We start from the raw sequence: 17935 nt of genomic DNA on the forward strand, positions 1-17935 counted from the left end.
CAGTGCACCAAGTTTTAACAGCAGAGGTGACAGCACCAGAATCAGCATAACTGCAGCACTGAAAGAAACAGTGCTGACTGAGAGACACTTCCACTACTGCCACCATTTTGCTTCAGAGCTGACAAAAAAGAAAGAAAGGAAACTTACAAGTGCATTTTGTGCTTACTAATAGCAAACACTTGTCACAGCAGGATGTAGAGGAAGCCACTGGACCACAGCTATGTTGCACATGATACTCTCAGCTGAAGTATATGAAGAGGCAGAAAGCATAACTCAAGTATGCTCTTTATTATTTCTGAAATTTAATCAGTTTTGTCACCCTCAAACCAACCAAAGCAATGGGGGCTTCAGCTATACAACAGAACTAGATTTGCTGAAATCTGCAAGTAACTTACAGGCTAAGAATATTGGAGGAGGCCACCCTTCCCCTTTAGTTTGTTAGGTAAACAATCAAACTTCTGAAAATAGAGGAGGTGGGAGCAACCTTTGTTACTCAGAGGTCAGAGAAGAGGTGTGGGTAGTAATGAGACACTCAGAAATTTATCACTGAAAACAAGTGATCATTAGGAGGTTGCTTGCTACAGAGCACAAAGTAAGGGGATATGCCCTTTCTGCTCTGTTTAGTAACACTGCCAAAGGCTGCTTCTAAAGCTGACAGTGCCAGCTGCTGAGACTTGTGTTAGACCACTCAGCCTAGGCCAGTAACAAAAGGCTCTTCTCTGGGAGATCACTGCAGTGAGCAGAAACCAGTCACTCCAGACTCCCCCAAGAACCCCCAAACTAGGCTTCCTTTCCTTGACATCTCCAGACTTCAATCCAACTCCAAAATCCTAACACAACAGCCATACTCATATATGGCATATTTTGGGCAATACAGAAGCCTAGTAAATGGAAAGCAAGTGCTTCAGGTCATTGTTTAGTACCCTCACCTAGTAAGAAAGCTTATTTTGCTTCAGACTGCAGTAACTTGTAACTTCACAGAAGTTGTGTTAACAAAACAGAAAAGATTGGTTCTTAAGTAGAATCATGTGCAGAAGCACCACTCCTCTGTCCTTCTTCCACAGGGGAAGGAAAAAAAAATAAAATCCCCCAAATCCTTACTGTAAACACTTTCTACCAAGTCTATGAAGATGTGTTCAAGTGAGAAAATGTAGTGCTTCATCCAACCACTCCAAAAAGCTAACATAATGAATGGAAGCTCAACATGTCTAAAACGAACCAGGTTTAGCTTCAGTAACATTAAGTAACTACAGTGCCTTGCCATAAGAGACCAAGAGCAAGAGTGAAAACATTTAGGAGTAACAGCATCAAGAATATGTGAAAAGAACTTCCAGCTTTAAAAAAGCTTGTAGAAAACAGAACTGCTGTAGCTACACAAGTCAAAGGCGGCGTTTCCAAGTGCCATGGAAGGTGGTACCAGCTCATAGGTAGTAAGACAGTTCTGGTGCTGGCTGTCAACAGTTAGTGAAAGGAATTGTTCCCCCCCCTCACCCCGTCATCTGTAAAGCTTCTGCTGCCTATCCTAAGGAAGACAGGATAGGCACAAGGGTCCAGCACAAGCTGTCAGCTTCACTTCCAATGCCATTTTTAAAGGCCCCATCTCCTCTTTGTCAGGCTTGCCAGGAGATAACTAACTTCAAGTCTTATTTTAATTAGCAAGTTCAGTACAGCTCTCAGCTACCAGGTGTATTTGGCTAAGCAGCACAGCAGGTTTGTAAATGTAAATCCCAGCCACATACAGATGCTACAAGGAGGTGTGGCTGTGGCAGCATAGGAAGGTCCAAGGATCGCCAACAAAGAGCCTGTTTGCACAGAGGACCCGAACACACAGGACCATACCTTCATTTCTTTCTGCCAGCCCACAAGACGAGCTTGTTACGTATACATTTAGAGTTGGTGGTGTTTGGGATCATTTTATTTTGTACATGACAAGATTTTACACCAAGTCAGTTAAATAATACAAATTTACATTCATGAGGAATGTTTTTAGAAAAGTGAACTTAAAAAAAAAACAGCTCCTTTACCCTTAAAACCCCATACCATCCCTTAACATTTTACAGTGGAAAAAACCAAAACAATCTAATTCACATTCCCTCTTAACCCCCCAATGCAGGACAGTAGTTGAGTGCAGTTTACAGTTCATCTTTCACATCTGTGGATTCCTGTGAAGACAAAAAAGAGAATCAGAATATTACTTTTGTAAAGTGGAAAAAGGTTATTAAAACTGCCCCAGAAGAACAGAAGTTTATATTACTGTCATTATATTGTACTGCTGTGCAAACATAACAGCAGTGGCATTAAAATTAAATAGGTACAGTACAATAAATACTGTTTCTCAAATTTATTCTTACCTAATATGACATTTAACAGTAGGAAATTGCATTGCTATAAGGTGTATATTTGCACTAGTCACAGGATCTCATCTTGCAGGTCTCTTCCAAAAGCAACCCAAGAAAGCAGGCCCAGCTGGGACCTCATAGCAACTTTTCAAGTTACTATTATCAAGAGGCTATGTACTAGAAGAGTTCAGCATATCATCAATACATAATTAAAACTGCAGATATGAGCTAAGTGAAGGCTGACTTCACATGACAGGTGAACTGTTCAGAAGCAATGGTGCTGTCTGGAGTGTTGTTCCAAGCCTGTATTGTAAGCATTTAAAATTACACAATTACAAACAACTGTTCATGTTTTTGCCCACAAGCTGTGGAAATACCATGGATAGTTGTCCTCACTAGAGGATTTGTTGCCATTTTTTTGCCACAGGGCACTGTTACCATCTATAAAGCTTAACTCCGCTCCAGCTTTGAACATACCTCATGTCATCTTTTCACAATACAGTTTAATAATAAATTTGTACTGCAGTTTTTTCACCCTCCAAGAAAAGCCTGGAACACCTCACAATAAAATCTAGTGCCATGAAAGGCAAAGTGAACTTTATTGACAGGTAGCACCCACAGATCAAGTTGCACATAAATATTGGCAAGAAAGCATCAAACTTGAGACCCTACCTTCTGTGTTTCACTGTCCTCAGCATCAGCATCCATTTCCTCTTCATCCTGCTCTGCCTCCTCAGCTGCATCTTCAGGCTCTTCAGGTTCCTCATCCACCTGTACACAAAGGTCACAAGCAATTTGCTTTACTTGCTTAGGTTGTTTAACTAGTTGTGCACTAGCAAAATACAGGCTATGGAAGTATTCACTATTCTTTCCTAACATTTGCCACCAGTTACCTGAAGGAAAAAGTAAAATCGGTTTAGCACTGCTCCACTCCAGCAAAGCAGCCAACAGAAGTTCCTGCACAGCGTTATGAGAACATGTACTCACTTAGGAATTCCGCCATTAGAGAGACAGGAGCCAAAGGCCTGTGTGCCCGGTTTACTCCTGTAGAGCCAGCACTTAATTAAGGACAGGAATATGCTTAGGAAGCATAATGAAATAGCAGAATCTCAAGAGCTACAAAGAAGAGCAAGGAAGGGAGAACATGAGTTTTAAGTACAGACCCATGGGTGAAGTGGGTGGCCCACTTAACTGCAGGAGCTGGATACATTTCATTTTATGCAAGTGAATGAAGCAGCTGCACTTTAAGATGGAGCAACAGTAGGTCAATTATCAGTCCAAGTTGAAGACAAACTAACCTTGGCATCCAGGTCAATGTTTAAACTCAAACGAAGCATCCTTTCTATTCTGTCTCCATATTCCTTAGTGTCTGGCAACATATATCCTGATCTCAGAGTTGCAGTTTCAAACAACACCACTGCAAGATCTGAAACAGTTTTGTCATCTTCATTTTCCTAACATGGAAGAACACCAGAAATAAAAAAAAAAAGAGACCTGTTAAAGCAGGTTGTATGCAGCCAAGTCAGTTAACCTTTCATTACTGTTATTTATTTACCTTGACTCTCCTCAGCATGTCCTTGATCAGTGGATGCCTGGGGTTAATTTCGAATGTCTTCTTCTGGCTGGCATAATAACTGAGAAGAGAAATTACAGTACTAAGTTTCAAAGTACATACAGAACCCAATGATATCTTTAAATCTACTTACATTGGTTACAGTCACAATAACAAGTGAAACCCCCTCCTCCTTTAATACTGGTGCAAGTATAAAAAGCATTCAAGTTACTAAGTTCATCTTCTTTTGCCAACAAATGGCAGTACCAAATGCCACTGATGAGTCTTGCTCACCAGGCAGTTTTACATACTGGGCTTGAAACTAACAGTTTAAGGCTATAATGGAGACTAACTTGGTTGTAAAATGACCTTAAAAAGACCCAGGATTCATCCGAACCGGGCGGAAGCTTGTTATGAGCACACCAAGCAATTTCGTGTCTGCTGCTACAGAACTGGAAACTTACTTTGTGGATATATCCTTCCCAGTCTGGTAAGCTTGAGCCTTCATGATTCTTTCCATGTTACCAGACCATCCATACTGACTAGCCACAAGAGCACATGGAGATTGGGTTAAACGTTGAGATAGCACAGCTTTCTCTATCTGTAGGGAAAAAAAAACAAACCCAAAACACCCTAATGTTAGTTCACAGAGCTAATAGCTTATACTTACTAAATAAAGTAGCTCTGCACTTCCTGTCAATTCAAGAATCTGAAAAATATCTAAGGTTATGTTCTAACTCATTATCTTCCTGAATAAAGATGTTATCCGTAAAAGTTCACCCATAGAGACCGAGAAGCTACTGTCAAGTCTGTGCTCAAATAATCTGCAAGGTATGTTGTAGCAAGTACAACAAATACAAATGACATTACATATAACACAGTATTTTACCTTGTCTTTGAGAGCTTTGTCTTTCATCCAGTTTAAGAGGGGCTCAAATTCCTTTTCCAAGGCTTCCCGACTCTCTTTGGACTTTTCACTTTCTTCAAACTTAACTCCTTCTTTTGCTACATTCTGAAACCTCTTGCCATCGAACTCTGGCAAAGCCTGAATACAGTATTCATCTACAGGTTCAGTCAGATAGATCACTTCATAGCCCTTTTTCAGCAGACGCTCAACAAATGGTGAGGACTCAGCCTAGGATGAAAACATTTAAGATGTCAGTTTAACTGCATTTTTAGCAGCAGTTATGAAAACCTGTGCAACTATCTGGCAAATATTGGTACCAAAAAAACTGAACTGCAGTAGTAACATAAGCATGGAATCTCCACATTTACAGTAAATACACAATTCACAAAATCTATGGTACTAAAACTAGAAGCTATAATATACTGTACTCCTTCCCTCTTTCTTTCACTCTTACACACCTCCTTTCTGCTGGCACCAGCCATGAAATAGATTTTGTCTTGCTTCTCTTTCATTCTTTCCACATACTGATCAAGGCTTGTGAGGTTACTTTCATGATGTGAAGACTGGAAACGCAGAAGTTTAGCGAGCCGGGTACGATTGGAGTGATCTTCAATAACACCAAGCTTCACATTAGTACCAAACTCTTTCCAGAATGTGTCGTTGTATTTTTCCTCTGCAATTTTCTTGATCATATCAAGAGTTTTGCGAACAAGTTTCTTTCTGATCACCTAAAAAAAAGCAGCAATACTAAGTTACAACAATAAGTATTTTGAATAGCCCTCAATGCAACCTCACTTCAATACAAATTCTACTTTGTATCCCTGATCCGAAGTAGACAAGTAATCTGTAAACAGCAATAACTGAGTTTCCTTTACATTAACTTCAGAGCCATGCAACAAAATTCATCAAGCTATTAAGTCTCCTAAACCTTGCTGTGGTTGTGTGCTTACAATGAAGGAATTTAAAACCAATTAGCTTACCTTTAACAATTTATGCTGCTGAAGTGTTTCACGGGATACATTCAAAGGAAGATCATCAGAATCCACCTAATTGAGAAACAAAATTTTAAGTATATCTGGCAGTATTTGAAGCTAAAACATAAAGTAATATTTATAATACTTACAACACCCTTAACGAAGTTAAGATACTTGGGCATCATGTCATGGAAGTCATCAGTGATGAACACTCTTCGAACGTACAGCTAAATTACAAGAGCAGAGAGCACCCGAGTTACTTTAGAGTTTTTTTTCTCTTCCACAAAACCATACCCACACACTTTTCTGTCCTACCTTAATGAAATCACTTTTTTTGGATCCATATTCATCAAACAGTCCACGCGGAGCAGAATTAGGAACAAACAAGATGGATTTGAAAGTTACTTCCCCTTCAGCAGTGAAGTGGATGTATGCCATTGGGTCATCATGTTCCTGTGAAGAGAGAACACTTGCAACTGACATGGGGAAAATACCAGTGAGTTCATACGTTTCCAATAATAACAGCAAGTTTGGCAAATAAGTGCAATTATTTTACAACTAATCCACGTAGCCATGCTTTGCTAGAGTCTATCATGGAGACAGAAGTTTAAGTTCCAAGAGCAGAGTTACTCATGTGAAAGTAACTTTCCTAGGTAACCTTCCTGAAGACCTCCCAAGTTTTGCTGGATTTTAACAAGCCAGTCACTAAAATGTTAACAACAGGACAATAACCAATAGAGTTATCATCACACCACAGTTAAGATACTCTCGAGTAACACATTACACTGTAGGATACAAAGACAACACTTCTAGGAAACTGTCTCCCTCTTTCTTCCACCACATGCAACAAACACTACAGCCCTCAGACTAAATAAAATTTCCCTGTAACATTTAAACACATCAGTAAACTCCACATGAGCTGCAACGTAATACTTTCCAAACCTAGACTAATTAACACTTGGATGGCAGTACCTCCTCTCTAGAAAAAAGATTAATTCCTGACTGAGATGTTTGTTATACCTTCCAAGCTCTCTGCAGTTCCATCTACTGACAACAACTAATTAATTCTTCTGAAATAGCCCATCCTATAAGCACTTAGTTTGATTTACATAGCAAGAGATACTATAGCAAGCCTCTTGCTTTGGAATTGAGGCCCAGAGCTTACCTTGGAAAAGGTTTTGTAAAAAGCTTTGTATTCATCTTCTTCAACTTCTTTAGATGGTCTCTGCCAGATTGGTTTTATGTCATTCATGAGCTCCCAATCCCAGACAGTCTTTTCAACCTAGGTAAATAAACACAATAGTGTTAAAAAGACTCATTCTTTACTTCAGGTCAGGCCAGTTAAAGGCACTCCACTGAAGCCAAAACAAAAAATAGCATGTAAAAACCCCAAACATGCTCTTATTTACAAACTTATGCAATGACCTGGACGTTCTCATTTTAAGTATACACACTAGTGCAACACACAGGAACAAAACTTTAGTCTACAGTGTAGTGTGTTCCATGTTCATTTAACACATTCACTAAGCACCAGCATTTTTGTTCCAATGCCACTCTGGAAAAATCTTCCCAGCACAGTATGTTAAATTTAAACTTGTCAACAGTGTCAGATTACAGAATTCCGCTACCATTTCAAGCGGTTCATGCAAGTACTTATAATTAGCTGTGACCACAGCTTCACAAGGCTACTGCCAATCATCTGCCTGACTTCCACCTAGTCAGTTTCATTTAAAACCTTCTCTCCTGCCATCTCACTTCAAAAGGATCTGCTCCTTGAAAGCACACACTACTGAAATGCACCTCTGCAAGACTACCTAGGAAAACTGCTGTCTGACATGAGTTACAGGACCCCAAGGCTAACAAAGCTTACCTTCTTAGTTTTTGGTTTCTTTTCTTCCTCCTCTTCTTCAACTGCTGCTTCATCATCTGTTTCTTCTTCTTTCTCCTTTGCTTCCTCCTCTTCAATAGGTTCTTCAACAGTTTCTGTCTAAAGAGAGAACCACAGGTGGGGATTTGAACATCTTGACTTCCTGCCAGGCATGTTGTAGCATTCTCTCAAACAGTTTAATCTTTCACAGCAGTAGCCTGATTTCTGCTATTTTCCTATAGCAAACTTTTCTACAGGTAGTATTTTTCAGTTGGTTTTTCATTAATACTTACTTTCCTTCAATACACTAGGAGATCACTACACTCAAATTCTCAATGCTTTACACATAGTGCTTATCAGAGACTGGTGGATTTTAAGTTGGTGCTTAAAGAAAACATCACAACAGGCCTAAAATCTAAGATACTGCCCTGTTTCTTTTAGAAGGGTATCTAGCTATGGCACTGCTTGAAAACTTTGAACAGAGCTTCCATCTACCAAACCCAGTGGAACAAAGATCCTTATTAGTAATTAGCAGTGTTTTTTCTTTGGTAAAATTCTTTGCATCAGAATAAATCCAAGCTCCTCTAAAGTTTGTGATTTTTAGCAACAGACCAGCATTTGGGAAAAAAAACCCAAAAAAACAAAACAAACAACCTAGTAAATTAGTAGCCAAAATAGTCAGAAACAGAAAAGTTTTAGAAACTGGACAAGAAACAGCTCCATGGGAGGCCCTCAGCCTTCATGAAAGATCTGGCCATGAAGATCTTAACCAAATCTTATACTGAACAATGCTCAGTTAAAATACACCTACCTTGCTGCTCCACACATATATGGGGAAGTTTATGAACTGGGAGTATTTCTTCACTAGATTTTTAACAGTGTCCAGCTCAAGATAATCAGATGCTTCCTCCTTCAAGACAAGGCTAAAGAAAAAAAAACCCACACAAAACCAAACCTTTTAAAGTGCTAGACAAGTATTTGACAGTTTTATAGCAGAAAATACAATTCTTATGCCTCTGAGACTGACCAACTGAGCCAGAGCATGGTGCTAATAACCAAGAGTGAGGGTTGATCCACATATGGATGGGATCACTCACTTAAGAGTTGGACTTAATGATCCTTGTGGGTCCCAACTCAGAACAACCTGTGATTTTTGCTGCAGCCGTAGCAATTCAGATTTATGCAAGAGAGCTTTTTTATTAATTCAGCTCCAAGTATGTCGTAAATACAATTCTTACTCAACCAGTAATTGTTTTCACTGGCTGAGGCAGAACACAATATTCAAAAGTTTGAATGAAAACATCATATTAATACTTATCAGGATCTTAATGCACCCTCATGGGCTTTACTTCAAACTAGAGCACCAAGATCAACTTTTTTTACACTGAGTGCCTCCTCCAGACAAACATCCTCTAAATCCAGACCAAATAAATTTACCTGCTCATGAAAGCAATGAGAATAGGACTAGCAAACCACCTCCAGTTTGAAATTTGCATCAGATCAGCCTCACTGATATATAAACAGCAACCAGATTCCAAGCAAAGCTCTACAGCCCCTGTAGAAGTCTTGGCAGGCCAGAATTGTTTTGAGTGACTGAATGAGCCTTTAGGCAGCTGAACTGTCTGGAATTACTTGCTGACAGTTGTCAAGACATTCATAGTTTTGTTAGTTCACCTAACAGAACATGAACTACATTTCTTTCTGGATGAAGTCTGTATTTTGCATATTTTTATTAAACTGAATAAAACTGTATTACAAGAAGTAAATCAGTCACAAAGCTAAAGTCACTCACATATTCCAATAAGCAAAGTGTACCCACACAATCTTTTTTATTTTAAGACTAAAGAAACTTAATACTTACGTTATGGTTGTGCCACGTCCTAAGGTGTTCCCTCTTGGGTCACTGATCACAGAGAATTCATTTGAATCTGACTCCCAAATATGCTGAGTATCATTGTTGTGTTTTGATGTGACAATAACTCTGTCTGCTACTAAGAAAGCAGAATAAAAGCCAACACCAAACTGGCCAATTAACTCGGATGTTGACTGGCTATCATCCTGCATTTCAGTCATCTTGTTTAAGAATTCACTTGTACCAGACTTTGCAATGGTACCCAGGTTTTTAACTAACTCCTCCTTTGTCATGCCAATACCCGTGTCTGTAACATGAAGCATGTTCTTCTCTTTATCACACTGAAAAAAATAAAGACAAAAATGCAGTCTGACTTCACTGCCAATCTTCATACATGCCACAGATAAGTGGTACATAGTAGCTATTCAAACATGCCTAGCTACAGTAAACTGAATCTGCAGTAACTACAGAAATGAGGAACACCTTCCTTCAAAGTAATCCAATACTTCAGCTGCTCTTCATAAAACCAGAAACATATCTTTACCATTAGAAGAGGACAAGCCTTTGATAGAGTAAATTGCAAGGGTCCTCAAGTGGTCCTAGTCTGTATTTGCATCAGTATTAAGCCAAAAAGAGAAATTTAACGAATGCAGTGTATTTTTACATTCCTCCACCACTTCTTTATAAGGTATGTTTGCATCTAATGCTTCTTACCTTGATTTTGACTGTAAGTTCCTCATTGCCAGCAAGAGCATTTTCATCAGTTAATGATATCAACCGTATCTTATCTAAAGCATCTGATGCATTTGAAATAAGTTCCCGCAGGAAAATCTGAAATAGAAACCAGTAGTCAGGAATACCAGGAGAGGAACAGACACACATCTCTCATGTGTTTCTAATATGATAGAAGGCACTAACCTCTTTGTTTTTATACAAAGAATTGATAATTAGCTTCATCATTCTGTTCACTTCTGCTTGAAATGCAAACTTCTCAGATTTTTCTCTGATTTCTTTGATCTGGGATGCATTTAGGCCATCTAGTTGGATAGCTTCTTCCTCTCTGTTAAGACAGTGAAAAACCTATCAAGGACTCTCATCCACCAAGAGCAAAATTAATTGAATTTTATCACAAGCAGCAGCAATAATACTTAATCATCGATGCAGCACAAAATTACACGATCACACGAATGAAGTGCAAGAGTGGCAATCCTCAATCACATTATCATAATCCAAAAACTTGAATGAAAATTCACACTTGCAAGTGAGACTTTTTTAATAAAGAATTCAGGAAACAATAGTCATAGTCTTAAAGCTACTGCAATCCTCAGCATGTGGTGCACCTCACAGGGGTGAGGCATTTCATGGGCATAGAGCTATTTCATCCACAGGCACTAAACTGACAGGATTTATGAGATGCACAAATAAACCCAAATTAACAGTTACAGATATTCAATGAAAACAAACTGAACTCCTCTGAATCTAAGTTGTCAAGCTCGCTGAGGAAACAGTCTTGACACGAATGTTTTATTTTCTCCAGCTGACTGGATCTCTCCTTTGAACAGCGTTCACCCCTTACTCCTGACGCATTACTGGTACTCAAACTGACACTTCCAAAAGCAGAACGCCCCAGGTACCAACCTCTGGACAACTTCATCATCCGTTCGAGACCCTTCTCTGCTTTTGCCCAAGTCATCTTCCACGGTCCCGTCTACATCCACCTCATCGGCTCTGACCGACACTGGGAAAACAAGGAGAGCAGCGTTCTGAGCCCGATCCCCACACTACGCACTGCCCAACTTCTTCGCTTACCCCTCCCCACGCCTTCAGGCTCAGCGCTGCCCCTCGAGTCCCCCTCCCCGGGGGAGTTCAGCCCACCCGGAGGCGCGGCAGGCGGGCAGGGAGAGGCCCCCTCCCACCCCCGCCCGCCCGTGACGGCGCAGGAGCCGCGCGCCCCCGCCCCCCGTCCCCGGAGAGGGCCAGGCCCGGGCAGGGCACACGATGGCCCCAGCACCGCTTCCCCTCCCCGCGGGGCAGACCGAGGGCTCCCGCCGGAGGCCCCACCTCCCCTCGGCGGCCTCCGGCCCCCTCACCCCAGCACACAGTGGGGGAAGGCGGGTGAGGGTGGGGGGGGCCTGCTGGCCGGGACCCGGACACCCCTCCGCCAGAACCTTCTAGAAACCCGCAGGCGCTCACCGGCCAGGAGCAGCACACACGCCAGAGCGAGCCCCCAGACCGACTTCATGGCGGCCGCAGTGACAAGAGAAGAGCCCCCGGCGCCGCCGCCCCGCGCTCCCGAGCCCGTCCCGCGCCGCCGCCGATCCCGCTGGAGCGGCCGCGGCCCTCCCCCTCCGGCTTATCAACCCCAGGGTGGGGGGGGCCGCGCCACTCGGCCCAATAGCAGCGCACCACGCCAAACACGCAGCCAATGGAGAGCCCTGAAAGGCGGGGCCTTCAGCCGTCGCTGCCAATCGTGACTTTCCATGTGCGGTTTCCTGCGGTCGGAGCGTGGCCGGCGCCCATTGGCGGGCGGAGCGGCGCTCGGCCAATGGCGTGCGCGGGGGGGCGTGGCCAACGCGGCCCCGCAATGAACGGTGCGCGGTGTTTAACGGCGGCACCACGTGGGGCGCGGCCGCGGGAGCGACGGAGACCGGCTCCGCGCGAAACGAACACCGGCTCCGCCCGCTTCCGGGGACACCCGGAATGCTCATCGGGGAGGCGACGTGCCATGGCAACGGGCACTTCCGGTCGTGGCGGCACTCCCGAGTGCCGAGAAGAGCCGAAAGTCATGATCAGAGCCATATCCGGCCGGGCCGAGCGGCGGGAGCGGGGCGCGGCCTGGGCCGCCGTAGCCGCCGGCGGGGGCAGGGCGGCGCTGTCGAGTCCCGCGTAGGGGCGGGGACGCGAGGGCCGCAGGCGCCGTTCTGCGCGGGGCGCGCCGGGAGCCGCAGTTCGTGCTGTCGGTGCCCCCCGGCGCCCCCGCCATGGCTGCGTCCTCAGGGCCCCGCTGCGGCCCCTGTGCCCCGGGCTTGGCGCTCGGCTCCTCTCCGCGTCTCTCACACCGCCGTGAGAGAAACCGGCTGCCCTCTGCCCAGCCTCTCTGGGGACTCTCGGTGCTGCTGGAGGAAAAAATCAAGCGGGGTGCTTGGCAGGTCTCCGTCTTCTCCTGGTTTCCAGCGCCCCGACCATTGTCCCGGGAGCTCGTTATTGCTCCTTAGCCTGCCCTGGGGGCCTCTGTTTATCTCCCGGGGAGCGGCGGCTCCAGCAGCTGTCCCTGCTGTGAGGGGGCGCGGGCCCGGCTGCCTCAGAGATGAGACCTGTCCCGTGCACTTCAGTGTCCCTGGCAGGTTTCATATCCCTGGGATGTGAAATGCAGCCTGTGCAACTTCTGCAGTGCACCGCTGTTAACAGCTTATGTCAGTAAGCAGCTTGAAATAACTTACAACCCCCCTCATCATCCTGAAAAAGTCTGCCCAGGCTTGCATGTGCCAGTCACCAGCTTCGTCTTACACATTTAACTCTAGACTGGGGAAAAAACACCCACCAAATACCAAAAAAAACCAAACATGCAAGCAATCATTTAATGAACTTTGTACTTGGAGAGGAATGTATTTGAAAGAGATTGATTGGCAATGTCCAACGCAAAAAATAAAAGTCCTCACTGTGTTTACAATTTCACAAACACAGAGCTTAGTCTATCACTAGCTGAAAGTCTTGGCAAAAATATGTTTATCACCTTCAGTTATACAATGGACCGGATAGATTTTTTTAAACTTCAAAACTCAGTGTTGTACCTTTCTGTCCTCCTGAAAACTACTGTTTATGGAACTGAGGGCCCCTTTCTAGTAAAGAATTGGAGTAAAGAATGGCTGTCTTTGGGTTCTTCTTAATGAAGTGTGGTGCTTTAACCCCACCTGGCAACAAAGTCCTGTGCAGCTGCTTCCTCACTCCTCCCCTTGGGCTGGGGGGAGGACCAGAAGAGTAAAAGTGGGAAAACTCATGGGCTGAGATAAAGACAGTTTAATAGGTAAGCAAAAGCCACGCACGCAAGCAAAGCAGAACAGGGAATTAATTCACCATTCCCCATGGGCAGGCGGGCGTTCAGCCATGCCCGGGACAGCAGGGCCCCAGCACACACAGCAGGGGTTTGGGAAGACAAACACCATCGCTCCCAACACCCTCCCCTTCCTCCTCCTCCTTCCCCCGGCTCTATGCACGGAGCATGGCGCCGTATGGCACCGAGTGTTCCTTGGGTCACTTGGGCTCAGCTGTTCTGCCTGTGTCCCCTCCCAGCTTCTTGTGCACCTCCAACCTCCGGGATGCTGGGGTGGTGTGAGGGACAGGAAAGGCCTTGACTCTGTGCAAGCACTGCTCAGCAATAACCAAAACATCCCTGAGTTATCAACACTGTTTCCATCCCAAATCCACAACAGAGCCCTGTGGCAGCTACTGTGAAGAAAATTAACTCTAGCCCAGCCAATACCAGCACAAGAAAGCAAAATTGAGTTGCAACCTCTTTAAAAGACTTGTGAAGCTTTTCTGTATGATTTGCAGTTTTAATAGGTGTTCCTCACAGATCACAAATTATATGAGAAATAAAAAGGATGGTAACTCTACAACATGTATGTGAGAATGACTGAAAAATAAATATGAGAGGTCAGTAAAAAAAAAGTCAGGTTTTTGTGAAGATTTGTGTGAAGTTGAAGAATTATTTTCCGAAGAGTAGTCTTGTTTGAAAATACAATTTCATTATTCAGGAGTCTAAGTGCAGAAAGTTTATTTTCTCTAAGACTCACCTACAAGCAGTTCAGGATTTGATTTCCTAGTTGTGCCTCTGTGATTCCCAGAGTGAGATATGTTGCTTTATAACTGTGAATAGGCATTTAAAGGGCACAGAGATAAACAGAGTAGGTATCTCTGTCTTTTAGAATTCTTGCATTAGAAGATTTTTCTGGCATTTCTGTTTTAGCAGTCATTTTGCTGGCAGCAGGAAAATGTAATGCTTTGTGACAATCATTTTGAATGTTGGTAGCTGGAGTAGTAAGAATGCAAACCAATTCTGTTATTTACTGTGCTAAACCAACACAGATTTTAGATTAAGTTTTGTGGAATTCAGATTTTATTGGTTACTTTGCCCTTATGATTATACAGTGTAGAATGTTGCTTTTGAAGGAAATACAAAACCACATAAATCTGTGTTTGTCTGTTGAATTTAAAGGCTAGACTAGTAAGAATTGTAATGAGTTTACCAGCATTGACTGCTTGATGTAGATTATACTGTTTGCTTTCATGAATGCCAATTTGGATTACCCAGGACAAAACTGATAGGCAAGAATGAGGCAGCTGAGTACTTATGCTCTCAGAAAGAAAGTTTATTCTCTCTACAAGAAGGCTGTAAATTGAAGAAAATTTCAGCTTAATTTCTGCTTTAAAAAGTTAAGAGAGCTTTAAAGCTCTTAGTTGCACTGACTACTGCTGCTATTCAAAAGAAGTCTGAGTATCACCTTTCAGGAATTGATACCAAAGGGGAGATGCAACTGTCAAGTGGTGAAAGTTCTTCAGCAACTTAGCTGCATTTCAGAGGTTCTATAAAGCAATTAGACATGTTTTGATAATTGTGTGCATAACAATTGAAATAGTCTATTTTAGCACTGTGCTTTTCTGTTAAGTAAAAATTCAGGGTCCTGTGGTGACAGAAGGAATGGAATACAGGCAGTATCTCCTCCCATGCAAACAGCAGAGCCAGCCCCTTTCCAGTCCATTGAAAACAACTTTATCAACTCATCCCCGCGTTCATGTGGAAGTCACCTCTCTGAAGCAGGCCACGGGATTCCAGCTCGATGTTGGAACTAGCAAGGAGCATAACCTTGACAGAAACAGCCGTGGAGATAAATTGAGAGGAGTTCATAAGACCTGACTGTGGGTCTTAACCAGCTAAATTAGCCAGCTAATCTTTCTGGGCCCCATCCGTAACAGTGAGCCAGTCCTCCTTTCACTGCCCTGCTTTGGCTCTGTCAGATTTTTCCTGAGCTGATTTAACTCTCTAGCCCAGAAAAAAACTTGGTAGTTAAATCAGCTTATATCAGGTGCAGGTTGAACCACACACAGTAAACAGCAGGAGTTTGTGGCTAGGAGAAGGTTTTTGTAGTGGAGAGCTGAACCTGGGATGTAAATTACATAGGACAAAGCTATTGTACATAGGTGCAAACATAAGGAAGCCATAAAACTAAACAGTGAGTTTGCAATGTCAGAATATCACTTCTCTTAGTACACAGTTAAATTGAAATTTGCAACTAATGCAAGTTACATTTTTGTTCATGGATAATTAAAATGGTTTAATTCATGTCACTGCTAATCAGCCATTTATGGCCATACTGTATTTTAAAAAGATATGTGAGTGATTTTATGTGAGAATAATCTCACATAAAAGTCTGAAGTTTGTACCACCAAATTGAGCCTTATCTTTCTTACATGGTAATGCCTTGGAAATATGAAGAACTCCTTATCTGCCTTCTCTGTGATTTAAGCTTAAGTGGTATCTTTCAAAACAATACATTGAGAGATTATATTCCCTCCCTCTGCAGTGTCTGCATCAGGGACTAAATACTGTGTGTACAGCACGAATTGAAGACAAAGCCACTTACTTAAGATGTTCTTCAACATCTGGGACTGAGTGTGAATATGAAACAAAAAACCAAAATGCTGCCAGTAGCTAGTTTTCAAGCTAATTATCCAAATACTAGAAAATTTTAACAGTAACTACATATAAGCAGGATTAAACTGCTAATGCTTGAAGTTTGGAGGAAAGCGTTTGTTCTTCAGGTATAATTTGGCTTTTGGTTGTCTTTATCCCATTTCTCTGGAGGCTGATAATTGCACTGCAGCTGGCACTGTTGAAAAGTCTGTAATCTGTGGTGTGTCCCCCTCATCAAATATTTTTTGAAATTTGCAAGGTGTTAATTGATGTTTAATGCTCTATGTCTTTATAGTAGAAGAATTCACAGAAGAGAGTGGATTTTAAGGAGCTTACCACTAAGGGAAAAATTAGTTAAGATGAATTTTTGTATCTAGAAGAATCTTTGTACAGATAAAACAACCATGTTTTGATCATTATGAAACTCTCCTTGAGTCTTCAAATACTGAAACCTCTGTTAGTTTCAGTAACACTAGAAATCTGCATCTGCAGCAACAAATTTCTGTGGCAAATACCATTTCTGCCCACTGGCACTCGTTTTGCTCAAGAACAGAGTCATGAAGGAATAAAAGGTTTTGAAGAGAAGACATTAAGCTTTAAAAAGCGTGTTTTCTTTTTTGCCCTCCCCTGCCTGACAGCACGGGAGGGGGAAAGAACCAGTGGTGGAGCTGCGGGGCTGGATTTGCTGGGCGAGAGCTCGCCCTGGTGGCCTGTCGAGGGATCAGCCCTGCCAGGTCCATAACGTGCACACGGCTGCGTTGGATTTGTTGTTCCTCCTCCTTTTAGGAAATATTTCATCATCGTATTCTCCTTTTGGCACTGCCTTTATATGTTTATCCTCTTATAGAGACATTACGACCGGAACGAGGCTATTCTTTTCACATATGTATGTACACATGTATTTAAAATATTTATCTTTTTAATAGGGAGAATATATTTTTTGTGGTTACACAAACTGACATCTTCTTGAAAATGTGTCATGATTTCTTTTCTTCTGTCCCAAAAAGGCTCTTTGCAGTACTGCTAGAGAAAGTTAATAGACAGCCTTCCAGCAGCACTCATGTCAGGAAAAAACAGCCTTTATTCCTCCATTCAGAGAAGTAAACTGCACTATCATGGGAAATTTAAACCTGTTAAATGTACAGAAAGGAGCACCAGGATCTCTGTGAATAGCTGGAGGTGTACTTTAGTTATGTATGGATTTTGTTGCTTATATGTTAGATCAAATGTAATATACCTGGAAACAGGGGCCAGGACAGAAATGTCTTGCTGAACTATACCTCCCCACAGTACCTTATCAGCTGCCCTACCAACATTGCCACCATATCTCTTACTTCCCAAGGAAAGACACTCCAAGTCACTTGGCTTTGCCTTGCCTGCAGTACCATGCCTAGTTTTCCTAGCCTACCTTTGCTTTTCTTGCCTGCCTATGTCTGCCTTGCCTGGCCCTACAAATAACTTCCTGGCTTTGCTTTGCCTTGCCTACCGCTCTCTGCCTTGCCTTCCATGCAGGTAAGGCAATGCAAAGCAAGTGTTGGCAATTGTAGGCAAGTCAAGGGAGAGGCTGGCAAGGCTGGAGCCATGAGGGGAAAGCAAATGGAGTGGCAGGTGAGAGAAGGCCCAGAAGTTAGAGGCAAGGCTGGGCATAGGAAGGGCTAGGCAAGGGAAAGCCCTGGAGGAAAACTGTAGGCAGGTTAAGTGTGGGGTATGGGCATGCAAGGGAATGCAAAGCAATGGAGGATCAGCAGGGCAA

General features: G+C 42.9%; 1 protein-coding gene across 1 annotated transcript; it reads right to left on the reverse strand.

Moving 5' to 3' along the window:
- Positions 1 to 1897: 1897 nt before the first annotated feature.
- Positions 1898 to 11844, reverse strand: HSP90B1 (heat shock protein 90 beta family member 1). The gene is made up of 18 exons (XM_064420476.1): positions 11685 to 11844; positions 11130 to 11229; positions 10410 to 10551; positions 10206 to 10322; positions 9501 to 9832; positions 8451 to 8562; positions 7643 to 7759; positions 6938 to 7054; positions 6088 to 6225; positions 5922 to 5999; positions 5779 to 5844; positions 5257 to 5526; positions 4781 to 5026; positions 4356 to 4492; positions 3895 to 3973; positions 3638 to 3793; positions 3012 to 3110; positions 1898 to 2162 (listed from the first exon to the last, which is right to left on the reverse strand). Exons 1-18 carry the CDS (start codon positions 11731 to 11733, stop codon positions 2133 to 2135), a joined length of 2385 nt encoding a protein of 794 aa, XP_064276546.1. The 5' UTR covers positions 11734 to 11844; the 3' UTR covers positions 1898 to 2132.
- Between the last annotated feature and the right edge of the window lie 6091 nt (positions 11845 to 17935).

Source organism: Passer domesticus, chromosome 5 (assembly GCF_036417665.1).
Source record: "Passer domesticus isolate bPasDom1 chromosome 5, bPasDom1.hap1, whole genome shotgun sequence".
Taxonomy (NCBI): domain Eukaryota; kingdom Metazoa; phylum Chordata; class Aves; order Passeriformes; family Passeridae; genus Passer; species Passer domesticus.

Bases quoted from the DNA above. Each gene is read 5' to 3' on its own strand.
- HSP90B1 (XM_064420476.1), bottom strand. From the start codon at position 11,733: ATGAAGTCGGTCTGGGGGCTCGCTCTGGCGTGTGTGCTGCTCCTGGCC. The intron at 10,552-11,129 runs GTTGGTACCTGG...CTGTCTTAACAG, and splicing joins GATGATGAAGTTGTCCAGAG to AGAGGAAGAAGCTATCCAAC. The intron at 9,833-10,205 runs GTAAGAAGCATT...TATTTTTTTCAG, and splicing joins AACTTACAGTCAAAATCAAG to TGTGATAAAGAGAAGAACAT.